Source organism: Siphateles boraxobius, unplaced genomic scaffold (genome assembly GCF_051911475.1).
Source record: "Siphateles boraxobius isolate OS27281-9 unplaced genomic scaffold, OSU_SipBor_1 26, whole genome shotgun sequence".
Classification (NCBI taxonomy): Eukaryota; Metazoa; Chordata; class Actinopteri; order Cypriniformes; family Leuciscidae; genus Siphateles; species Siphateles boraxobius.
In genome coordinates, this window is record NW_027508876.1 from 13,215,260 (window position 1) to 13,242,180 (window position 26,921).

Sequence of the window (26,921 nt, forward strand, 5' to 3'; positions counted from 1 at the left end):
GAAATTTGTTTCTGAGAGCATAATTTTGTTACTGCATTGAGTAAAAAACTCTTCAACTGTTATTTTCATTCAATTATGCATTTATTGGTGCAATACACAATATTATTTTGTGCATGAGAAGAATTTTGGTATAAAACACCTTTTGGTAGTGAAGTTAAAAAACAACACCTAAGCACTTGCACAAATCGTCTAATACAATACAATATAATGTAATACAAGACATTATGGAAGATTAAAGTAAATTATTCTATAATTAGCATGTTGTGCACATGCAAATTTGCACAAAATTAGCAGTTACAAGATGATTATGCTACAAAATGAGGCACATTAGGAGACTGAATCTGCTTTAGCACCTTTCCAAATAGTGTTTAAATATTTGCATTTGCAGAAATTGGAGTTTGGTATTTCTACCATGATTTTGCATCCATACAATCTTTTATATTTGTAATCATTCATATATCCCTCCTATGTAAACAGGTCTGGCCATCAAAACTTGGCACATGCAATTACATAGCAAGGTATTGCACATTAGAGACAATCTGCAGAATTAAAATAAGCACAAAAAAACAGTACCATTTCTGAATAAAATATCAATATATAGGTCATAATATCATATGGATGAAGATGCAATTTTCAGCTGAACAGTCATTGTATAAAATAAACCACATATACTGGCGCTGCATACAAGAAACATTATTTCACATGCTGTGCTCTGTGGTGTTACTCAAATGTGTGAGACCTTTATAATAAATAAGATTAAATATAATAACATCAGATCATTTTAATGAAAGATAATCTCATGTTATTAGTCTTCTATGGCTATGTATGACACTTGTCCTTTTGTAATACTGTGAAATAAGCTTTGCACTTTATAACAGTTCTCAATTTTTAAGGTTAAGGTGAAAAATGTCCCTGCAGGAAGCAGGTGATAAGACAGAGGAAAGAGTTGAGACTGTGAAACTTCCATTCTGCTTCACTTCAGTGTGGCTTGAATCTGTAAGCAACTGCCGCACAAAGTTATGCTCCGATAAATTTCCATATCCTGAAGTCAGCAGTGATAGAAACAATGTGAATAGATAACTCATTAGCTTTTTGGCATCTCACTTCACATGCCATGTGATGTGACTATATTTGTTTCCAGGATGTTTGTACTGTGCAAGTGAAAAGTGCTTTGGAATAGACATGATTCTTAAAATACAAAGATAAATACACTTCTTCAGCATTACTGTTGACATATATTCATACTCAAGTTTATCATTTATAATAGTCAGAGATAATTGAAAAATGAATGTGTATATCAAGCACATATAGCGAGAAAATGTAAATAATATTTTTGCATGGCATGAACAATCAATAACTTTGGAGGCCTGTTGCTGTCTAAGAGAAGAAATATTGGAATTGGCTACTTTTTCACCTTACACCCTCACATTCTGTATCTGCGGCTTAATTTTTTTTTATTACTGCGACTTCTCTGGCATTTGCAACTTCACATCCTGTAATTGCAATGCAATATTTCCTAAATGCGACATCGGTCTTACTGTAATTCTGATGCTTTTTCTCATAATTGCAACTTCATATCTAACTTGACTTTATGTCTCCTAAATATTTTTATTTTAAAATTCAAAACTCCCAATTACCCATTTTTTACTCTGAGGTAGCATTCCATAAAAAACATCATTCTGTTAATAATGACTTCACTAAACTATTTTACAACACCTCATAGTGTCACAGGTATGCTGATGCGATAGAGTGATGTGTTACAACAGTCATTGAAAATCTCAGGTATAAAATGCTTACTTTCTCAGGTTTTGCCTTTTTGAGAAAGAGCACCCAGTGGCAGTGAGCGAGACTGATGATTTATACTGTAAATTACAGTAGGTATTGGAACGGAGTTGGATCCCAATGCATATGTGATTGTTCCATGTAGACTTAACATGCTTGAGTGATTCCAGCACAGGCCTGAACATAACAAGTGTGGCGGATATGGATTTGTTAATAGAGGCCAGAGTACACCGTAGTTAATTGTTGAGGGGTCCCATTCAGGTGTCACCTTGAGGCGTGAGGAAGGGCGGGGCTTCGCAGGCTAAGAGTGTCGCCGCTGGATGAATGATGTGAGGGGGCCTTACCACACACCAGAGACGGCTCTGCCTCCTTTATTTCCATTGCTCGCTTGTACAGTTCAGCAGCTTTCTCAAAATCTCCCTCTTCATAGCTGAAAAAGAGTGGTTGCAATGGTGCTGTTACTAGGGTGTTCTGGATAGTTGCCATGTGGCTACTTACTGGTCCAAGCCATGATGGATATGGTTAAGACTTTTCCTCTATTTACATTAAAATATATTATTTACAATCAATTAAAATATAAAACAATATTTCCAAGGGACAGAATAATGAAAACAGCAGGGGTCCTAATACAGACCCTTGAGGCACTCCATATTTGAGTGCTGTAAATATTATTATTTTTGAAAAGACTACAGAAAATGCCAACCCTTGCGAAGACTCCAGATGATGCCAACTTTGGATCAGCTGTCAAAACCGTCATATTATCCTTTTACATGTATTACATTATAGCTGTACATTACTGTCATATCGACATTACTTTGATTCGCTCCTCTGTCTGATAACAGAATACTTCATAACTGTAATACTGAAAGAAGCATTTTCTGTAAAGCTGCTTTGTAACAATATGCATTGTATAAAGCATTATACAAATAAACTCAAATTGAATGGAATTAAAATGATTGTGCCATGAATTGGCACAGCTGAGCTAATAAATTATGGCTAACCTTAGTACAGCCAGGTTTTTCAGAGTCTCTCCGACACGCGGGTGCAGTCGGCCAAGACTGTCCTCATATACCTTTAGAGCGTGCTCATACAAAGGCAGTGCATCACTGTGCTGCTTCTGCAACATAAACACGCATCCTATGAGTCATCATCAAATAACAGATTGGAACAGATTAACAGGTGGCCGAAATCTGAGATGTTTTCTCACAAGTTGGCAGTAGAGCACTGCAAGGTTAACCAAAGCGGTGGCCACACTGGGGTGTTTGGGCCCGAAGCTCTTCTCTCTGATCTCAAGAGCTAATTCATACAGAGGAACTGCCTTTTCCAGCTTCCCCTATCACGCACACATGCACACACACACATACACACAAACACATACACACAAACAATTAAAAAGGATCAATAATTCATTAACAATATTAAAATGTCAAAACATTTCAAAAATAATCTAAAAATAATAATATTAATCATAATCGCCCCTTGATTGCTACATGATCTGCAGAGCTGGTGTGTTTTGAGTCTTTCCTGTGGTTTCTCACCCTGCGTTTGTAGAGCATTGCCAAATGTTTGAGGGTGTAGGCAAGAGATGGGTGATCTGGGGCGAGCGCTCGTTTGCGGATGTCTAATGCTTTTTCGTACAGCTCCTCGGCATTCTCATACTCCTTTCTTTCGCTGTGGAGCGAGGCCAGGTTGTTAAGAGACTGGGCACAGTCGGGGTGATCAGGCCCCAGCACGCGCTGACGCATCTCCAGGGATCGGGTCAAGAAGATCTTTGCGGCGCTGGATTATAAAAAAACAACATGTTAAAATGCCTATTATATGGCTGCTAATGGGAAATGCATATTGTAAATAAACTACTACTGGTTTACAAACTCATTTAATAAAACTCAAGCCTTTTCAGAAATGGACACTTCTTTTCAACTCTCTTCAAGGCACATTTATTGGCCAACAAGTGCAATACTTAAAGTTTTAGTGCTCATCTTTTTAGCCTCAGTGATCTAGCCTCACTGATATACTTGACATTACATTATTATATCTTCACCAGAGATTGAATTGAGTGATAATTTATTATTTATTATATTATTAATATCAGAGCGTTTTGGTGTTGAGTAATGAATCTCACATGACCTCCTAATAGATTTGTGCAATGGTATGTCATGCTATGATGTCACTGCTGTGATGATTCCGTGATCAGATGACATGTGCACAGCTTTTGCAAGTTCTACACTACAATTGTGCTTTGTACAAAGAGCTTTTTGTGAACAATCTTCTTTGAAGTACAATCAAAATGGCAATGTCCTACAATTGGTTTTCAGGTGAGGATAATGGTCAACCAAAAGGCAAGGGGTTTTGACCTTTGCCCAATATCTCCAAAGATTCTGAACCTCAAGAGCATTTTTTGCATCAAGGCAGTGTTCAAACTAATGCACATCATATGGGCCCTAAAAATGACTATTAAGGTCCTAGCAAGGCCCAGTGACAGGTTTGCTATATATGATCCCATCTCAAACTTTGGGGAAGTTCTGCGGTGTAGAGAGGTCTGCGACAGGAACAGCAAACCTAAAGAAAAGGAGAGCAACGGATGCAGCGAGGTCATTGATTGTGATCAATTTCACCCCGATATGACCGAACAAAAGTTGTGTAACTGGTTCTACTCGACATGCTCCAAAAAGGATTCTGGCGTGGGAGGTGGACGCGCAGACAAGGACGCTAAAGAGTGCAGGACAAACAATGCAGCTGCAACATGCCACTTCCTGTCAGACTGAACCCATCAATGAAAACAAACCAGCTTCTCGGCAAGACTCAAATCAGCAGTCACTGTGATGGGGAGCAATGCTTGGAAATACTGTAGTTTTGAGCTGTCCAGTAACCAGGGTTGGCATCACTCTTTTTTCCCATGCATTGATGACAAACAAACAGAAAAATTGGACATCCCCAATTTTACAGTCTACAGCCCTGCTAATGCTGGAAAAAAACTACAGTTGAGGAGGAAATCCAACCATCTACAAAAAAAGATATTGCATAAATGAGTGCATAAATAAATAAAATAGTGCAAAAACTTTTTTTGTATGCAACTGTTCATACTGTCCAAAATATTCACAAAAATACAAAATAGTCGTTTCATCATAAAATGTTTGAGTATTTTTCTAAGACAAATCAGACACAATTATTTGTTATATTTAACAAATATTTGTGAACTTTTCATTTGAAAGTCACGTGTCCAGTATCTGTAAAACCGTTTTCATCTTAAAAATATATCTAAATTACGTCATATGCTCTCAATGAAAAATGCAGAACAATTAGTTAATGCATTCAAGACATCAAGGCTAGATTATTGTAATGCTATTATTAGTGGTTGCCCTGCACGCTTAATAAACTAGCTGCTGCGTTTTGGACCAGCTGTAGTTCGAGCTCTTACCAGAACCAGGAAGTATGACCATATTAGCCCAGTTCTGTCAACACTGCATTGGCTCCCTAATAAACATCGTATACATTTTTAAATATTGCTGATTACTTACAAAGCACTAAATGGTTTAGCTCCCCAGTACTGGAGCGAGCTCTTAACGCATTATAGTCCTTCACGTCTATTGCAATCTCAAAATTCCGGCCAGTTGATAAAAATTTTGTCGATTTAGATTAGCGTTTCTCAACGGGGGCGGTACCGCCCCCTTGGGGGCGTTTGGACAGTGTCGGGGGGCGTTGGGAACGAGGCAGCTGAGAGGGGGGCGCTCAGGCACAAATGGGGGGCGTTATGTCTGACTGTGGCACTATATACTCACTGTTATTATCACAACTTTTTTAAGCCTCTGACAACACATACAATGTTAATTTGAATGCATGGGCGTTTTAGGTACAGCATTGATTTCCACGCTGCTGCTCAAATCCATTCCACCTTCATTCGGAGTCCCACCAGGCCAGACGATCCAATACGCACGTGCAGTCCCAAGCACGAGTCTCAGGTTCCTATGAGAATATTAATATAAAATATCATATCGTAGAACATGTAGCCTACCGGTATATGAAATAGTAGCCTAGGCGTCATTTAGCCTACAGGGCGGTTTTGAAACACTTTTAAAACATCTCGCGGCACGGATGTACCAATACAAATAAAACATATCCAGTTAACTAGCAGCATTCGTTTCATTCGTTTGTTAAATAAGAGACGATCTAGCGCTGAAATGTGTTGTCTTCACTCGGACGCGCACTTCAGTCCGTTACGGAAAGTGAAAGTCGGCTGAAAACCTCTCCATCTCCGCTGTAAAGCGGATGCGCCTTTAGAGAGAAATGCACCTTTCATACGGGTATTTGCTTTCGATCAGATTTTTTTGTTTAAAAGTGGTCATTTCAATATAGGTAGGCTATATTTTGTTTGTTCATATTTGAGACGCGCTCCAGTTCATCAAAGTGCGCCTGATAGTTTGATTTTATTTACAAAAGCACATTTTCTTGTTATTGTGAGTTTAAATAAAAGTTGCAAATTATGTTTTTTTTTTTTTTTTTTGTATGACCAGAAATTATATAGCTAGTATTTTCAGTTGTTTCCACTGTTGATAGGAAAATGCACGTGATCGTGCCTGCATGCAGCAAGCGCCACACTCCGCACACACACTTGGATATGCGTAAACATCTTGTGTTTATTTGTGATAATCTTACTACTAACTACTAACTTGTATTGTGAGAGACATTTGAAGAATTGCTTTGTTGTTCTTCTTTTTTTTTTGGATAAAAGCGTCTTCTACATAGCCCAAATGTAATAATAATAATGGTAATAATGGTAATTATTATTATTTGCGTTTATAACTATAAATTAGTTAACTGAAGACATAATATGTTAACCGACGCCTCGGTTGAAAACATCTCAACTTTTCAGAATGCCGCAAGTGCACAGCAAGTCATAATGACAAAACCCATCTGATCAGCTTCGGCCTTTCCGTAACAACATCGAACGCTCGGCCGGACAGCTGATCATAGCTGTACAGGGCAGGTTTTTTTTTTTCTCATCTCCATAAATATATCTACTAGTAAAGCTAATGCAAGGGCTAGAAATCAATCAATCCTTAGTATCAAATGCAATGAATCCTCGTCATCATGTCATGGAGAGCGCAGTTCATGCTTTCTTAGCAACAACAGACGGGAGCGCAAGCGCTTGTGGAAAGGAGAAAACGATGCGGCCCTTATGTACACTTATTAGGTGTACTTTAGTAATTCAGATTAAGACAAAAGCACGGTTTTGAAAATGGATATACTGACTCAATACATAAATGTTTCACAATTTAAATACTTAAAGTTACGGATTTCATAATAATAATAATGATAATTATAATTTTAAGAAGAAAATAAGGACGTCAATCATACACATTATTATTGTTTTTATTATTATTATTATAACAGAATGATAATCAGCATACATTCAATAAAGACATTTAGCCCTTTTTTGGTGGTGGTGGGGGGCGGTCAGGGTTCTGGATCTTGGAAAGGGGGCGCTGGGCCAAAAAAGGTTGAGAACCACTGATTTAGATATTCTAGATATTAAGGCCAGACAAGTAGTTTGTTGAGGGTTGATTTGTGAAGAAGGACTACATGCCTGCGCACATATATATTCAAACGCGCATACCTATCGACTGAACACGTGATGCGCATGTGCGCGCCGTCTGCGTTTTCGTGGGTTTGCATTTTTGAGGTTTGCGCAGAGAAAACGGATAATCGTTTTCACCTTCGAACCCATTTCAGGGAGTGTGTTCTCGAGACACCAGGCAAACGGATAATCGTTTTCACCTTTGAACACATTTCAGGGAGTGTTTTCTCGAGACACCAGGCACTGTTTTATGTGGATGGGCGGCCGGAGCGCGTTAGGATTTTTTTCCTGTTAGAACGGTGTCGTGTTAGAGGCCACTAAGTTAATAACTAATGATCTTCGCAACGGAAGTGAATCAATCAAGACTATCTTTAGCTGGACAATAACTTTGTCCTAGAACTGTGGTAAAGCCTTAATCGGTTACGGTAATTTCTATTATCACTGTAAAGCTGCTTTTAAACAATCCAGACTGTTAAAAGTCCTTTATAAATGAAGGTGACTTGGCTTGACTTAGCCCTTCCCTCTCTTGGCCTTCGCGGTACGTTCGGGGTGCTGTGCTGTTCTGCGTGGCCTCAGCAGGCCCCAGGGCAAGCAGGCCTTGACTCACAACCAGCCATGTGCTCATGGAGAGAGAGAGAACTTTCAACCAGAACAGAGTCGAACCATGCAAGTTCATCATATCTTCTTCATCCAACGGAGAAGAAAACGATCGCAACTTCAACGCTTGAAATTCACGGAACCATCAAAACCCTTTTTCAGGAACTTGTAAGTATACATTTAATGAGGTTCTCTGAAAATAATAAGCTAATGGTTCTTTTCATGTTCAAATAATCTTTTCCGTAGCTTCATTTAATTTCCGGTTTCATTCTGTCACTTACCAGCTACCCATGTACGTGTAATTGTTTGTATGTTAGTTAGTTATCAACACTAGTGTTCGTGACTTAGTTAATAAAACTTGTGCACAATATGTATTTGGTTCTGATTCTCTGCTTGCAACAAAGTTTATTTTAGGATTTAGATTTTGACTACAGGCTCTTAGTAGTACTGTACAGTAAGAAAGGCATTTCCCTTCCCCGGAAATGAACAATTCTCAAAATTAATAAACAATTAACACTGAGCGTTCACGGGACGAACAGGTTGATTGATTGTAATATTCATTTTACTACATTAAGTTAATTCTATTAACTGATCCAAATATTCATGATTGATTATTAATATTTCTTTAGAGCTAATTTGCTACAATGATGTGAAAAGAAATCAATTTGTATCAAGAATAGTTGCATTTTACTGATATTTGTAATGGCTACTGAAATTTTGGTATCGTGTGATATTTGGTATTGGTATTTTCCAAGACAAATAGTTATTTTACAGAGCATTTAGACATTTTTCTCATTTTCTGTGACAGGAAAAATTAATTGCAAAATCCCAGGTTTTCCAGATTATCTAGGATGTGTGGGAACCCTATGTCCTTTTTCATATGTACAGGTCTGTATGAAATGATGATTTACTCACTCCAGGTTGTTCTGTAGGTAATAAAGCACTCCAAGCTCATTTAGAGTCTTGGCACAATCTGCCGAGTCTTTGCCAAGAGTCAGTTCCTCCAACTGCAGTGCCCGTCGCTTCAAAAGTGTGAAACCAAACTAGAGAGAACACACAAAATTACAGTATAAGAATGACTGTTTTTCACTTCTCTGAATTCAAACTCCATTGAGTAGGACCAAATGTACCCAAAAGTTACTACTTGGCCTTTACTCACCATGTGGCCCTTCTGTCGTGCCGTCTTCTGTCTGATCTTGACTGATCTCTTTCTCAATTTTTCAGCCTGCTCATATCTAGATAAAATTTAAACAGAATTTGTTTTGTATAATGTATATGATGTTAATATAATGTATTAAACCCCATGTTTAACTTATTCATGAAAAAAGGGTCTAAAAGGAATCTGTTCCAAACCAGAGAGCTGCTTACTTTTTTTTACAGAAAAGATTGTCAGGTAGTAAAATTATGCTGCCTTTAAAAATGCCTTATTTTAGCTAAAACTGAATGCAGAATCATGTGTCAAATGTGCATTTAAGACAATTCCAAAATGCACTGCGAGGAAATAAAAGAACATTTTAAAATATTGGGGTCAGTAAGATTTTGTTTTATAAAGAAATTAATACTTTTGTTCAGCAATGATGCATTCAATTGATCAAAAGTGACAGTAAAGACATACATAATGTTAAAAAAAATCTATTTCAAATAATTGCTGTTCTCTTGATTTTTCTATTCATCAGAATTCTGAAAAAAAGCTTAACATTTCACACAAAAATATTAAGCAGGAAAACTGTTTCAACTGCTTAGCAACTTTTGACCAATGAATTTTCATGACTTTTCCAGTTATCTATAAATATATAATATACAAAGAACAAGAACAATTTCTAGTTTATGAAATATATGACAAACTAGAACAATTGATATTATATTGGCTATGTAAAGGGTTTCAGTTTAGTCATCCATTTCAGACAGGGTGCTGTCTCAGAAATAGTTACCTACATGGACAGAGAAGCAGCTCACTAGATTTTGGAACAAAGCCACTGTAATATCTGCATTCCAGAGTATGAAGTAAGTGATTACTGAGAAATGCTGTTGAAAGTAGATCAGACTGAGCACCACAACACACTTGTAGCCAATCAGCAGTAGGGGGCGTATACACTCATGATGAGGAAGGAGAGAGAGTGAGCAAGAGGAAAATTTGAAGAAAGACAGTAGAAAGAGAGATGCCTTAGAGACATTACAAAAGAGAAATGGTCAGAGGAATAATCACTGGAAAAGGAAGGGCTAGGATCAGGCAAGAGCTTTAGGACACGTGTTAATATTAGAAAAGCTTTTCAGCCCCGGAGAGACCTAAGCAGGAAGGCCTGAAAACATACGCAGATGTTGCTTTGTTTCTGTTCCTTATGAAAGTAACACTGGTTTTGAGTGTGATCTCTGCAGCTGGTGTGCTGCATAATATAAATTGCAATTAACTCTTGCCTGTATATACTCTGGTGTGCTGTATGTTAATTTTTTGTTCCTCCTTGTCGTTCGTTCTTTTTCTTCACTTTAATTTTTGCGAAGCTTTATTTTGCTTGGCTTCTGCTATGATAAAGAAACATCCACACTTGCATTGCATGTTTGTGCATTTTAGGGACGGAGTAATGGAGGGAGGGGTGCGTTTGTTTGGATTGATTTTAAATATTAACAGTGTTCAATTATGATTCTCAGAAATCGCTTACTACACCTATAAGAATAAAGTTCTGTACTTGTTTTGTTTCTGGTAGAGGAGCGAGAGCGAGTCTAGTTCTCTAGCGACGGTGCTGTGTTCGGGGCCATAAGCGTTTTCACAAATCTCCATAGCTTGTTTGTAGAACTGCTCTGCGTTTCCAAATTTCCTCCAATGGACGTAAACCCCTGCCAGCTGGTGCAAGGACTGAGCCACACTTGGGTGGTCCGGGTCCAGAGCCGTCTCACGGATCTCTAAGGAGCGCTGCAAGGGGGCCACCGCCTTGAAACAACACATTCACATCATTTATACACGCTTTAAAATTAAATACAGATGACCATCAGTCTTTTTTTTGCATCACCTGGCTGAGCAGTCCCAGGTCTTTGAGGAAACGGCCCAGCGTCTCGTACAGGTTGGCCAGTCGGCTCATGCTCTGCTCACTCTCACATGTCTTCTCAAACTCCTTCAATGAGTCGAAATACTCTGTCGCCATCGAGCTCTTATCCTTACCAACAAACTGCCAGTACGCCAGCAGCTCTGAGAAATGACCCCTAAGAACACACATCAGATAGATCTCATTTCAGACACATTTACAGACATACAGAAGAAAGAAAAGAGCAGGAACACGAGAATGCACCTCTTGTAAAGGTTTTGGGACACAAACAGGTTAAGCAGACTCATCTGGAGTTTACTTCGATCCTCCTGCTGCTGAAGTAACCATGGCAACTCATCAGCCACCCTCCATGTCACTCTGTCTTGCCTGAACCAATCAAAAAATATCCGACAAAACAATTTAACAAGGCAGCTATTTTTAGATAAATGCTTTGTTCCTAGAAAATATCAGGCATGTGATCAGCTTAGGTCAGAAATCCTTTTTACCCCCATTCAACATGACTATGGACAATAATAACGTCAATAACAATATGTGACGTTTCAGTGAGTAACTCGTTATTTTTGAGTTGCAGGTGATTGGCTGAAGGGAGTGGGTGCACACCTGACCTCAAATCACAACAAAGATTATAATTATATAAATTGTTTTTTTTTACAGAAAAATGTATTTCATTTTATTATTATTTAATCATCAAAATTAAATTGCTACTGCAATAATACTATTGTACTGTAAAATAAAAATATAATAATAATTGTGAAGGGGGTGGATTGGAATCCACTGCTGCTTCAATGTATATGTAATGAGTGATTATAATAAAGGTATTAATCAACATGTTTCCTTCTAAATATCAAATGAGTTGAATGAAGTCTCTAGAGATTTTACTTTGTTATAGAAGTTACCAGTGTGATTACTGAAATGTTTTTTTCATGTATTCTTTAATGTCTGTATTTAATATCTGAATGCAGTAACAGTGCTTACACATTTAGCCAAGCTTCCAGAAATGAAATATGGACTTGTTTTGTGTTTGAGAAAGGTCTTCAACGTGTTAAAACATACATGGGTCATTGAAGCCAATAGTTTAAGGGACCATTTCTTTGTTAAAGCCTTACTTTCCAGTAAGACTAAAGTTTAGCTATCCTTGAGAGAAAGAACGCATTATCTTGATGTTTTGAGAGGACTCTCCTGTTTATAGTTAGAGCCTGGCCAAATCCAACCTTGGAAAAGCTGTGTGTCGGTGTGTGTGTTAGTCTTCTTGGTTACAGGTTAAGGAACCACTGGCATTATTGGAGATTGACTGAGGTGTTGTTCTGGACATGCTGGCGCCCAGCAACCCAAATCTGCAACCTGGAAGGTCACGACGTGCCTAACTTCAGGGTCTGAGTGTCAGCTGCATAATCCGTGGAGATATGCTTCAGTCTATCTGTATATGTGTGGAAAATTACTGTGTTTATCTATTTCTTAGCCAATGAGAATCATTCAACCTGTAAGCAATGACATAGCTTAGACCCTGGAAATGGTATAACTGCTGTGATCTTTGTAACTGTAAGCGGGGCGGCCTACGAACCCCTGTGTGAGTCTTGAAGCTGACTTCTGCTGATGAAACTGCAAACTATCTTTAGTAAATCTTTTCTTTAATTTATAATAATTCTGAGTCCGGGTCTTCATTCTTCATATCTGGTTCTGGGTCTTTGACTGTATACACCTTCCAATTGTATTATTATTATTATTATTATTATGTACTTTTATTTTACTGTACAATAATATTATAAACCAAACTGCTCTTGAGACATTGTACACACTTGATCATGAGGTGCTCGCTTGTAAATAAACATTACCATTTAGTACCATTGATTAAAAAAAAAAAAAAAAAATTCACATCCCTGCAATTCACAAAGGCCTGGATTCACAGACAGGGCTAAGATTAAGCCAGGATTAGGCCTTTGTTTAATTAGGGCATTAAATAGCTTTTATAAATGTGTCTTAGAAAAAAACATTACTGGTCTGCATCTTGAGTAAATACAATGATGAATTTGAGATATGTCAGCTAAAACAGTTAAAACAGCTCAAACATGCATTTTAGTCTGGGATTTAGTCTTATCTGTGAAACCGGGAGTAAGAGATGTTCTTACTCCAGCTGTTGACTGAAGAACTGGATGATTTTCTCTCTGTAGGATCCACAGCATTTGCCCCCATCCAGAAACTCTTGGCTGACCGCTTCACAAGCCTGGAAATGATAGACGGTTGCACATCCAGTACACCAGCACAAACCAGTTTCACTTTAATTTACTTCTGTTTCAGTTATTTCTCCGTCAATGAGATGTGAAAGTGAGATCTTCACCCAAGAAAGATCACAGTACCAGTATTTAATTTCACACACTAAAATTCTCCCACGTTTTGCCAAATATAGCTAAATTGGGAGGATTATTTTTGTACAGTTAGGTCAGAGTCAGACATACACACCTGTGGGTGCTGAAAGCGAATGAGTCCACAGGCGTAAGTAATGATGAGGAGTCTCTCCAGATTGTAGAGTAGTGAGGTGAGAGCAGGAAAACTGAGGTCTGGGAACAGCTCCAAAGCCTCCGATTCACTGATGCCGTTGTGACTGGCACATACCAGGCACAATAACTGCATGAGGAGAAATACAAATTAATAACAGAAAACAGTAAACTGTGCACTGAAGTGGTTTTTGAGTGATTCTCTGCTTCAGATCACCTCTTTCATAATGTTTTTTTCCTGATCTGTGCTGAGTGAGTCTAGCGCCAACTTCAGGCCCAGTCTGTATAGTGATACTGTGTCTTGACACAACGCGCACTGTTGTAGAGTCATGTCCAACGTCCAGGAGGATCTGGAGCTGACAGATTAAACTTAAATCTTTATTTTTTCATTCCCGCAAATCTCTATTAATACACTGACTTATATAGATATGCAAAAACTGATATACATAAAGAGAACTGCACGTACACACAGAGCCATAAATACAAATACCAAACAAGAAATTTATTTTAAGTAGACACAGATTTACAAACACTATACAAATCCACAATCCATTTACTCACACATCTACTTACTGTGTAATAAGTCTGGCCAGAAGAGAGATATAGAGTGCATTGCATGTTGCAGCTGAACGACAGTGTCTCTCCAACTTTTTTTCCTGTTTGACAGCAGTACAGACAGATACTCAAACGGCACATAAATAAACAGATGAACACAGGCTGACATTAATGTTTACCTGATCTTTAGTGAGTTTGAGATCGGTGTTCACACACTCTGTGCTGATGACACTCTTCACCTCGATAGGATTGAGTGGGTCCAGGTGCAGTGTTGGCCACAATCTAAATAGTTTTGTATTTTTGGTGATTGTCTACCTGTGTATATTATTGTATACATTCATAATATCTGAAATCAAATTAGTTATGTGTGTTTGTGCATCACAAACCTCCATGCTTGTGGGCAGGTCTCCACATTAACTGACACCAGAACTCTCACATTAGCAGGAAGAGGATCAATCAGCCACTTCATGTGCCGCTCGGCATTCTGGGAAATACAAAAATGACAAACTGAATCCTGCTGAAGAACATTATTAGATATTTAAATTTTGGCAGAGAACGATATGCTGATAATTATTTTTATGCTATGGTCAACTGATAAATGGCTAATAAACATGAAAAATTCTATACTATTTTGCCTAAATAAATAAAAAAATTAAAACACTAAAAACAAAATAAATCATTTCAAATGCTAAAGTGAATTTAGGCAACATTATAATGTACAGTATATAAAATAATTAAAAAAAATTAACAGTTAAATAACAGCAAAATGTAATAATAGGAGGGAATAAGATATGTAAATAAATAGATCAGATAGATAAGATATATACTTTCTGAAATCAATCAATCTATCTATCTATCTATCTTTGCAATTTTAGCATTATGTAAACTGTTATGACAAAGTGTATAGTATAAAATCAATTGATGTGAACTCATGTAGGTGTTTAGTTGTGTTTCTTTAGTAGCAGAGATCTCTAAACATGATCACACCACAGCTCAATGAGGAAGCGTTACCTGTATTTGGTCAATGGAGTCAATGATGATTATAATGTTGCCATGGTGACGTGCGGAAAGTCTCTCTAGCCAGCGTGGGAACTCCTCAAGGATCTTAGAAGGGTCCATTGAGAGGCCGGAGATAGACCAGAAATGCTGGAGCAGCTATAGGGATGATATAGGTGGAAAAAGTGGTTCAGAGGAAAGTTAAGTTCAGTTAACTTTGCTTAAATTGTGTGCGTATAAACCCTTTATGTAACATTCACCTCTACACTAAAACCAAACTCTTTACAGGAGACTAAACCACCACCAACGAAATCAAGTTAACCTTATTAAATGTTAGACTTCCTCTTTCTGCATGCAATGATGATGTGTCAGGGCTTCAGGTTGTGACAGGGCTGCAAGTATATTTCAAGAATATTTCATCGCTTCCTGACTTCCATTCATTCTTCTGAATTCCTTGCATGACTGAATGGATCTTGTGGTTATTTACACCTTCCCATCTAACAAATTTCATCCACATTATGAGATTCTGAAGAAACCTTCAGCTAAACATTATTTACACCTGGTGATTCTACAGAAGTTGTTCTACTTTTAACTTTTGAAGTAATGTGTAGACTATAACTTGTTTGGGAAACAGTTCACCGAACAACAGTTAAGGAAGAGTTCAGTTCGACAGGCTTCAAGCTTCATCGAAGAACAAACTCGTGTGATGTCATTTCAAACAAAATCAGGCAAAAACAAAAGTTTGTTTGGTGTTTGTTTTGGAACAAAACAGCTGGACAAACAAAACATTCCAGAAAAGTTCGCTCCAGCTGGTAAACAAATTTGAACTATATTGTTCCGTTGCAAATACGTAATAGATAGGTGTGCCCTGATTTTTGTCCAGTTCATTTCTTCTGTTCTGATAATATTACAAAAGATTTTTATTTAAAATAAATGCTTTTAGTTTAAACACTCTATTCATTAAAGAATCATGAAAAAAATTTATCACGTTTTTTACATTAATAATAATAATAATAATAATAATAATAATAATAATAATAAGCAATACTTCTTGAACACCAAATCAGCATATTAGAATGATTTCTGAAAGAGCATGTGACACTGAAGACTGGAGCAATGGTTGCTGAAAATTCAGCTTTGTCACAGTAATAAATTATATTTAAAATATATTAAAATAGAAAACGGTTATTAAACTATAACTAATAATATTTAACAATATTTAACTTTTTCTGTTTTTGGATGCAGCCTTGTTGAGCATAAGAGACTGCACTAGCTGAACAGTAGTGTAATTGTAATGTGCATAGTTTCAGCCCCAAGTATGAACAGTGTGAAACAAAACAACCCAGGATTATGGTAATGTTAGGGTTAAATATGGCAATGGTAAAATAATAAATAAAATCCAGTGCAAATAGCATCCAATAGTTCAGGCTGCATGTAATAAAGCGCTAGTTACAAAGAAATTGATTCTACTGTCCACCTCTGTTCTTTTACAGTGTAAAGAGCCTTACAGAATGGGGTGTGTGTGTCTGGATCTCACCTTTACTGTGAGGCGTTTAATGATGAGCACAGGGTCTGTGCTGGTAGAGAGCGGACGTCCCGTGAAGTGATATAGAATGAGGGTATTGGGAGAGTGTTTCTGCTGTAACTCTATCCTGCATAGAAATAAAAAATTGTTTATTGTGTGATACTTGACTTACATAATTATTGTGCAATAATACCTAATATTTAGAATTAAGATGAAATAACCAATTAGCCAGCAAAAGAGATTTGCCCGATCCAGGTGCACCAGACACCAGCAGCGGTGGAGTGGGAGGAGGGGCGGCTACCATGTCATTGAGTCGATCGACATACTGTGAAAAGAACCAATACCGCATTCAACTCATAGTATTTACTCATTTCATGCCATTTGTGCACAGTTTATTTAACATTAATTTGCTCTGATAATACTTTTACCCATCAATATGAGTGTAGCACTTTCAGCTCTCATCAAATACACAGAATTCCAATTATAACTCAATTATGTATGGATCAATAATGTGATTATTTCCATTAATTAGAGTAAAGGACACAGTAAGATTTAAGTGCAATTTTCATTATTCTGATTATCCGCTAAGAATTGTGGTTGTTTTACCAACATTATTGACATTTTCCAATGCACAGCACAAACGATGAACTCACATAACAGTATGTGTGTTACTGGCCACTGTTTTAATATAATTACGTTAAATGCAAAACACATTTCTATGTCTTGGATTTTTTTCCGGTGAGCGGTGACGCACCTAAAATTACTTCATTACAATGTTTTCGACCATCAGTAAACTACATTATATTCATGACATGTAATGTTGTCAGCCTTAACTCAGTTTCTTCAGCATCCCAAAAATGTGATGCCTTTGTCACAGGAAGCATGTATAAATCCAAAAATTATATGTAGAGGAAGCAGGAAGGAGAGGGTTCCAGAAGAGTATGTGGAACTAGAGACAGATGTAACCGAGTAGGAGCTGACAGAGGGAAACATCAAGGTGGTGACAATGGAGGGAGGAGCCAGCTAGGATGCGATTGAGGGAGGAACCAGAGGATGACCTACAGCAGAGCCAGGACAAAGGCCAACGGCAGAGCCGATTGAGGGAGAAGCCAAGATTGAATCAGAAGCCTGATCAACAGAGGTGAATCTGCAATGAGTGGAGACCCAGGCGGAGCCAAAGACCCAGGGTGACACGAAAGGCCCAGAGGGCCATGGTGAAGCCTGAGGGATAACAGACGACAGTGGATCCGTGGGTCTCCTTGGAGGCTCAAGGTGGAGCTGAAGGATCCTCAAACCAAGGCAGAGCTGATGGTTGGGAAGCCCAAGGTGGATCTGAACAGAAGGGCAGAACCACTGGAGGAGCCAAGGGGCTGAAGGGAGACCGTGGAGGCGAGGCCAAGAAACTGCTTGGCGTAGGAAGACTATCCTCCTCAACAAAGGAGACTTGGAGCTGGACAAAAACAATAGATAAAGGCAACTTGGTGCTGGCCAGAGCCAATGGCGAAGAAGGCGACTTGGAGTTGGGCAGAACCAGCGACAACAAAGATGACTTGAGACTGGGCTGAACCAGCAGAGATGAAGACGACTGGGACCAGGCTGAATCGGTAGAGTTTAGCTGGCTGGGCTCTAGGTCCAGAGTGAGATGTTGTCCTCATCAGAGAGGCAGACGGTCTATGGGGATTCGTACTGAACCAGCACCCACCCCGCATATGCAGCAAAGCTTTCTCAAGGACCTTCCATGGGCAGGCGTGCACATGAACTAGAACTCAAGCAAAACAGTGACAAGGAAATATCTGAGAAAGAAACTAAACGGAGCATAACATTGAAACTAAATAGAACAAGACATGATTGTGACAGTGTTCTTTATGTTTACAAATCTGCGCATGACCACATCATCCACATAAGTCACAAACACATGTTCACTTTGGTCAGAATGGAATCGATTCGATTACTGTTTACATGCCTGTTTGTTGTGATTTAAATCAACATATGCCACATATTTTAATACGATTAAGGTTGCTATGATTATGAGCTTAATTGCTTCAATTTGATTAAAGTATTGTGTTTACTTGAGGTAGAGTTTAATCGCAATATTACCTTAATTATATTATAATCGCATTATGAGGGTGCGTGTAAACTCAGTCAATAATGATGGGTGCATGTTAACTCAGTCAATAATGATCAATAAAAAAAATTATAGAAGCCATGCCTTCTGGAAGCTAAATTTTGCCGCAGCGATGCAGGCCTGCTGGAATGCCTCGATCTGTTCCTGCTCATCATGAAGATCCCACAGCACATCACCAGAGTCTTCCTCTTCCCTCTCCTCCTCCGCCCCACTCTCCTCTAACTCCAATCCCAACAACTCCTGAAGACAGAGAGAGAGAATCTCGTAAAAATGTATCTTTCTGTTCAATTAAAATTAGGCAATATTACAAGGAAGACAAGTTCCTCTTTCTGAACCTCAAATAGTGAACCACACTCTCTAAACAATGCATTTATTTTTATGCATACGTTGGGTTATTTTCAAAGCTTTTTTTTTTTTACTTATCTGCTGGGTTATTGGCTGGGTAAATTGTATATCGTACAAATGATATAAAGTCACCAAATGCCTGTTTTTAAATGCCAAACTGGACTGTGAACAGTCATTTTCACTTACCAGTGTGCACTGAGGCTACTCCTTTTGTAATTGTGTGTAGGCCTAAAAACCTATTCAAGGTCACTGTATTTTATTATCATAGATCAAATAATTGTAAAATAATTGGCTGACACTGATAAGCAATGAGTAAAATGCTAAAAGTTTAACCCATTATCTGTATTGCCTTATATTTACCAAGTTTTAAGTTGACAGTTTAATAGTGCATAATCTATGAGAGAACTTACAAGTTTAAACATGCTATTAACCACAACAACCACTTTTGAGTTCCTGTGTGTGTGTGTGTACCTGTTTGATAATTCTTTCAAGTTGAGAGGAGATAAGAGCTGCTCCTTCCTCTACAGACCCTGCATGATCCACTACCTGCAGAAAACAAGCAGCAAAGAATAAATCAATCACAAACAAGTGAACTGCACACCTCACAATATCTTACCATTTTTGGAAGTAAAAAAGAACAAATCATTTTGTAATTTACAGTGAAAAGCCATAAACTGACATTTCCAGTAACAAGTTGTGAGAAACCACATTTGATGGTTTTTCGTTTTAATAACTATGTTTCTTCTTAGAATTTTGTTATCAGTTATGTACATTAGGGGTTTATGTTACATTTTATGTTGTTAAATTAACAGTTATTGCATTATTTTAGAGTCATGTGTGTTACCATGATGGTTTTTTGTATTTGTGTGTATGAGATTGTGTGCACCTTCAATATCTTAGTATTTCTCTCAACTTGTGAAAAAGTATTGTGTGTCTTTCTCTTTACCACCAGTGTTATTATGGTGGTTGCCAGTATATGTTAGATACATAACACATTTGTATTTATTCTGCTAATTCAGCAGAAAAGGGCTGCAGAATTTACTGTAGTTTTTTTTTACGTTTTCAACTGTAAAACTTGCAGGTTGTTCTGCAAATATGTTTACATTTTTACTGAATTATTCAGGCAACCACAGCTGGCAAGTTTTTTTTCTGTAAAAACAGATTTTCTTTTAAGTGTATGCAATAAAAAAAAAAAAAAGGATGGTAACACTTTATTTTACAGTGTTCTTGTTACATATGTTACACGTAATTACCATTACAGTAAATGATGCATAATTACATGCAACTAACCCTCAACCAAACCCTAATCCTACCCTAACCCTATAGTAAGTACATGTAGCTGCTTAATGTTACTCAGTAGTTAATTATATAATTATACTGTAACAATGACACCTTAAAATAAAGTGTAACCAAAAGTACTTTATTCAATAAGTCATAGAAAAAAGTCACAAATTGGCTGTTCGCTGTAAAAATTGACCAACTATATGAAATGAATGTAGTAAATTTCTAAAGGTTTGCATATTGGCTTATATATTTACTCTGCCCAACCAAAAAAAAAAAGGAATAAATGTGATGTTATATCCACCAAGAGGTGCATTTCATCCTGGAATATGGACATGATGTGTCTTCCTACATGGTTGTTTAAGAAATGAAAAGCTACACAATCCATCAATTATGGTTAGAAGAAATGTTGCCAAACATATAACATGCTAGAAACATAACATAATCCAAACAGTGACTTTTTTTGGCCAGGCCAGGCATGATAATGAAATAAAGAAGTTTATAGATAAATAAGTTCTAAATAAGATCTAAATTACTTAAAATCCCAAAAGAAGTGCATTTTATTGTTACTACTTCAGGGAAACTAGTGTTATATCGTATAATGAAAAAATAAATTAAAAAAAACTTACACTCTTACCGTGTTTACTTAAGCATTTTTTTTAAAGCTTAGGAGGGTTAAATATTAGCATCAAAATGCTGGAATATATATGATACAAACAAAATCACCAGATGAATCTTTAGAATTCTTAAAACAAACTTCAAAAACATTAGAATCTTTTTAAGAACCTTAAAAAGAGGATCTTCAGAAGAACCTTCTAAAGGCCAATTCACACTGCTCCAACGGAAACAACCACAACAGACACTTCGTTGGGTTTTGTCTGTCAAAACTAGACTTTTGTCTAGTTAGGTCTCGTTTTTGCCGATTGAACAAGTTGAATCTGCGTTTGTCGGGTCTTGGAATGTCTGAGATGTGACGTATTGTAATCTGGTGCTTGTCAGCGTCTGTTGGTGCTGCGTGAATTGTCCTTAAAACTTCATTTGAATAATTTACTAAACCTTGAGTTTGGCACTTTTGTCAGCTTTGTTAACTCTTTCCAGCAGGTCTCTGGTGGCTGGACTGAGGGTGGACACCTCCTCCTTTTCTCCATTTTTGTCACCCGTTCGCAAATACAGCAAAAGAGGACGAGAGTCTGGTGTCTTCACAAACGCCTCCTCCACATCCTCTACAACACAACTAAAACAGCAAAACAGTTACATGAGATTCATGTCAACGATAACAAAAAGTGTGAGAAAGATTTTTATTTTAACGATCTAAGCGCATGGTCTAAAGCAAACGAATCCACTTTTGCTAGTTTAATGAAGGGGAAAATGGTTGGCGCGCGCGGCGCATGGTCTAAAAGGGTTTTCCCTATTATCTTAAAGAGTAATGGGTGTGTTTTGGCCATAACGTGCAATAAACCAATCAGAGTGTCATTTCCCATATGATAACTGCGTCGGGCTAAAACTAGCAAAAAACACTTTCATCGTGCCTGGTGATGCATTGGGCCGTGTGTATGATAGGGCCCAGAGTGTCACCTGGATACTGAGGACTTGAGTAGCAGCACACACACAGAACTCCTCTCGATCTCCTGCCTGCGTTCAGCAGCATATAGAGTGGCCTTCTCCTCAGGAAATGACACGTTCAGGCAGAAATGACCCAAACCCTCACAAAACCTCTGCAGCCTCAAAGAATGAGTCTGATAGAGGGAGACAAATAGATGTAGCTAAACCGTAAGAATGAGTGTATTTAAATAAGAGGTGTTATCGGAGCACGTGTACCTGTATAAAGGTCTGCAGCTCTGCTTTGGTCTCCTGTGTGTATATGAGGTAGCAGCGGACTGTGTTGCTCCACAGAGCCTGAGAGACGTGAGGAGAAACCTGCAGCAGACTAGCCACGGCTGCATCCCAATCATCTGAAACACACGGGCACGAACATCAACACATACACAAGCACACCTACACACACAAACACAGGTGCAAACTCACCTCTGCTGACATTGGCAAACGGCCCCTCCACGTCGATGAGACTGTGAGCAAACTCCGGACCTCTGTGTGTCTGCTGTAACTGCATCATACTGCCCATAGACGGCTCGCTGCCCAACACACCACCACTCCAGTCCTCACACTGAGTTCCTGCGGCTGCACACAGAGTATAGAACTGCAATAAAAGCTTGGATGGTTCGATTTAAAGCTTAGGTTTCACAATAAAGCTCCAATCTAGAGTTTTGTAAAATTATGCTTAAAAATATTTAGCGGTACAGTAGAAAAGTTGTACTTTTTCAATAAATAAAGGGATGGATGGATAGTTTTTTTTTATTTTTTTTTTATAGACAAATAAGAGAACCTAAGAGTCAACTTCCTCTTTCAAAGAAAAGTGTTGTCAGTACAAGAAATCTACATCATTCATCATAATTTTATTCAGAAAGTGTAAAAATATAGTTTCCATTGCGAAACGTATCGGTTACATTCTTACTGGTGACAGTGGTGTGGTTGTCGTCTGAATCGGAGTCTGCTGGATCATAAATCTGAATGCCTTGAGCCTGCAGCTGATGAAGTTTTGACTCCAGATCTCGTTTTGCCCGCAGCAAATCCTGAATTTCCTTCTCTTTAGTCTCCCGAAATATCTGCCGGGCGATTTAGGGCAGAGATAAATATGAAGGAAAGGTAAGGTAAAGAATCTAACTGAATGGGGGAATCCTGAAATCTCAAAACTGACGACTGAAACTAGAACAGCTAAAGATATAGGCTAAAGATATTAAACAAAAGGAAATAGAGGGGGCTTGGGCAGATTTAGAATTGTGCAAGGTACAAATGTCAGTTCTTAATGTTCCTGTGTAAGAGAGAAGAGAATGATTCACACCTTAAACTGCCGTTTGACCTTGTCTCTGTCGTGCTCAAAAGTGGCCGCTCTCTCCATGGCTTGATACTTTGCCTCCAGGGCACTTTCCTTCTCTCGAAGAATCTTCTGGTAAGTTTTCTGAAGAGCCTGACAACCAGAAAATTATATCAAAATTAAGGGAAAAACATTATTAAAATAATTAAATTCTTGAAAGAAAAAAAAAAAGTGTAATTTTGGCATAATCTGTAATTATTCATTAGAAAAACAACAACAAAACTGCTTCACTACTTTTTCATATTTGAAAAACTTCTGTCCATCAAATCAAGTCATGTGGTGCAAACAACATGCAGAAATCTGCTTTAAAAATAAATAAATAAATAAAAAGATGTTTTGAACTTTTTTAACAAATTTAAAGGGACTACGTGTAGTTTTTTAGGTATTATTTTATCTAAAATCAATATTTTTATTCATAAATATGTCCTCAATGGTGTACAATTACCTCAGCCAATTATCTGACTTATCCTCATAAACGAAGAATTTATTATCTTTTTAAACATGTGACGGGTAGGTCCACGGAGGCTTCCATGTCCTTCTGCCATCTTGGAAAAGTATGTAAGCAGAGAGGGTCAAAAAGTACTAGGCCAACGCGTTTCCACAACGTGTTTTCGTTCAGAGCCAGCGTCACGTAACTGAAAGCAGCAGGAACGGAGGAGCAGAGCAGTGAGAGGTGCTTGTCACTGCCCCGGCAAGTTTAAAAGGCTGCATCGCACTGTTATTTTGCATACTGTAACATTCGTTTGTTTGTTGTGTTCAATTTGCAGTTTGTTTGACATAACAAACCTGTTCACCAGAAGGAAAACTCGACGAAGTGCTATTAGAAGACATCCTGTCATAGCTTTTTGGTACATAACAGCTACCGTAGATGCAACACGTATTTGAAAAAGCGAGGCGCTGGAGAGCACAATTCGTTTGAATGCAAAATACAATTTCACCGCTAGATGGGAGAAACTCCTACACAATGTCCCTTTAAGGTTAGATTTAAGGTTATTAAATTCTTTAAAAAAATGAATATAAACTTGTTTTATTTATTCAAGGTCAGAAAACATGGCATATTTTTGTTAGTATGACCAGTTGTCATTTTCTGCAAATAAATGCTCTAAATGGCAATGTTTTTACTTAAAATTTGGAAGAAATTTTGTCAGTATTTCATAAAATAAAACAAAAATGTTAATTTTACTCAAACGCAAACATAAAAGTAAATCCAGATAAACTGACAACTTTGCAGTGGTCTGTATATATATATATATATATATATATATATATATACACAAATATATACACATGCATTTATAATTCCATATATAAATTTTACCTTGAAAAATATATAAACCTTTTTGTAAATAAAGATTAAGCCGTGTACACTCACATGCATAGTGTAGGCAAATGTATCACATTTTTATTCGATATTTACATTTTCAGAGCCATAACATTTTTCTTGAAGATTGTATGAAAGGTTTGCAAAGCCATATTAAAAAACGAATCGAAACAGTGAATGAATAGAACAATTAAAGGGGTGGTATAATGCCCTTTTCACAAGATGTAAAATTAATCTCTGATGTCCCCAGTGTGTGTATGTGAAGTTTTAGCACAAAATACCCCACAGATATTTTTGTATAGCATGTTAAAGTTTTTGAATGGGAGCAAAAACGCACCAATTTTGTGTCTGTCTCTTTAAATGCAAATGAGCTGCTGCTCCCGGCACGGAGGGCGGAGCTTCAACAGCTCATGTCCTTTTACCTCAAACAGACATGCACTGAAAATTTGAAAAAACTTTTAGCCTTTTATGTGTAAACCAGAATCAGAAAGATGGACAGACTCAAGAGGAAGTGAAAACATGTCATGTAGACAACATTTCTGAGTGGTTAGTAAATGCATTTATGTAGCTTATGTGTGGTTATCTTCAAGTCATTGATTAGCATATTCTGTCTTGATAATCTATAAATCGTGATCTGGGGGTGGGGTTTATGTAAATTTGAGGGTTAGTGATTTCACTAACCCGGGAGGAATGTCGTGTAGTCCCTTACCAGCCGTTTGTTGTAGTCCTTAAAAAGCAATTTCTTTAAAACAAAATATCTCCCTTTGCTTTGAACTTTGCAGATGTTGTTTATGCTCAAACAGCAACATTACATACTAACTAAAGTTAGAAAAGTGAAATCACAATCAACCATCCCTTTTATAGAAACAGTACATGTCTAAGAATTTGGCATTTGTTTTAAATTATTTTTCTTTATTTCTTCGGCCACCACTTTTATTCGCAATTGACCCACATAAAAAAGTCAGATTATCTTATTCTCTCTCAAACCTGCAGCTCAGCACGCAGCCTCTTGTTCTCCTCATCCAGCTTGGCTTCTTTCTTCTGCATGGAGGCGATCTCATTGTTCTTGCTGACCCTGAAGATCTCGTATTCTTTCCTGAGGCGATCATACTCTGCCGCATACTCCAGTTCCACCGATCCGTTGGATTTGAAGCTGGCGCCGATGATGACACGAGGCCGGAAGGAGCTCCGCAGCAGACGTGCTTTTGGCTTCACCTCCACCGGTATCTCGCATGCCTCTCCTCCCTCCCCACCGTACGCATCCTCAATCACCTCACCGGGGCTCACCACAGAGGATGCCGTACCCATAGCAACTGATTAAGTCAGTCAGCTAGATCACTCTTCCAGAATGTGCATTGCTGGTTCTGTTGGAAAAAGGAAACACTTTTAATTGTTAACTTTAAGTATGAATTCGTAGAAGTAGAACAGCAGGAATGACAGGCCTTGTTTTGTTTTGCTTTATTTAAAGAGATATCATGGTTACACAGACAGGGATTGGGCCTTAGTTAAATAAGAGCATTTAACAATGACACTGGCATATTTTAAGATACAGTGCAAGTTGCTTTCAGTTAAAACATCTCAAACATGCATTTTAGTCTGGGACTAGGTTTAGGCCTTGTCTTTGAAACTGGGGGTAAATATCAAACTTACAGCAACTGGATATGTTTGGTCTATGGTTAATGCACTATGAATTCATTTTTAAAACTATTTTGTTGTCATAGCAAAAGTCCATAATTCTTTCACCAAGTTAACGTAATGGAAATATTTTCAAAGTACAGTGGCTCCAAAACGTATTTTAGACACCTAGGCTAAAACACACTTACAAAAAAATACAAGTTATGATACATAATTATGGTGTCTGTCTCGCAATTGAGATTATAATAAAATGGAAACATTTATGAGAAGTTGTGACGAAGTTATTCAAACAGACAATATCTTACGATGTGAATATCCCAACCGGACAGGCTAACACGCAGATTTCTACTTTTCTTTACACTCACTGTCATCACAATCAAACACTTTTATGGACTGCTTTTTTTTATGACTGCATATTTAAAGTAATACAGCTTAACGTTAAGCATCACCTTAAAACTGCAGTCTTGAACCCTGCGGTCATCCTGGAGACGACAGAGTGAAGAAAAATTCTCCACCCAACCGAGACGTTGAAGGAGATCCAGGACGATATAACCTGGACAAAACTGATATGATCTTAAGACCCGAAATATATATCGACAAGTAACGTGTTCATAAACTCTGCTGGCATTTCAGGCATGAAGGTAAACAAATCATACCGATGCACACGTTTTATCCCCACTGTCTTCCTGACAACCGCGTTACTAGGCACGCCTTCTTCTACG

General features: G+C 37.8%; 1 protein-coding gene across 3 annotated transcripts; it reads right to left on the minus strand.

Moving 5' to 3' along the window:
• Positions 1-62: 62 nt before the first annotated feature.
• On the minus strand, positions 63-26,920 carry nphp3 (nephronophthisis 3). 3 transcript variants are annotated; one of them, XM_077244376.1, is made up of 29 exons: positions 26,856-26,918; positions 26,649-26,752; positions 25,552-25,928; positions 23,211-23,336; positions 22,824-22,974; positions 22,337-22,489; positions 22,130-22,263; positions 21,887-22,047; positions 21,368-21,545; positions 19,502-19,576; positions 18,770-18,925; positions 16,782-16,885; positions 16,573-16,687; positions 15,051-15,194; positions 14,426-14,523; positions 14,219-14,321; positions 14,058-14,140; positions 13,702-13,840; positions 13,450-13,614; positions 13,119-13,213; positions 11,236-11,358; positions 10,960-11,149; positions 10,639-10,880; positions 9,114-9,189; positions 8,870-8,997; positions 3,321-3,561; positions 2,990-3,115; positions 2,784-2,899; positions 63-2,212 (listed from the first exon to the last, which is right to left on the minus strand). In XM_077244376.1, the coding sequence occupies exons 3-29, from the start codon at positions 25,870-25,872 to the stop codon at positions 2,047-2,049; spliced, it is 3,909 nt and encodes a 1,302-aa protein (XP_077100491.1). In that variant the 5' UTR covers positions 25,873-25,928; positions 26,649-26,752; positions 26,856-26,918; the 3' UTR covers positions 63-2,046. The 3 variants fall into 3 exon arrangements, with proteins under 3 accessions (XP_077100491.1, XP_077100490.1, XP_077100489.1); XM_077244375.1 differs by having other exon boundaries at positions 26,649-26,762; XM_077244374.1 differs by having other exon boundaries at positions 26,649-26,920.
• Between the last annotated feature and the right edge of the window lies 1 nt (position 26,921).

Bases quoted from the DNA above. Each gene is read 5' to 3' on its own strand.
- nphp3 (XM_077244374.1), bottom strand. From the start codon at position 25,872: ATGGGTACGGCATCCTCTGTGGTGAGCCCCGGTGAGGTGATTGAGGAT. The intron at 14,141-14,218 runs GTAAACATTAAT...GCTGTCAAACAG, and splicing joins TCAAACTCACTAAAGATCAG to GAAAAAAAGTTGGAGAGACA. The intron at 9,190-10,638 runs GTACAGAACTTT...AATTTTATCTAG, and splicing joins CTCTACCAGAAACAAAACAA to ATATGAGCAGGCTGAAAAAT.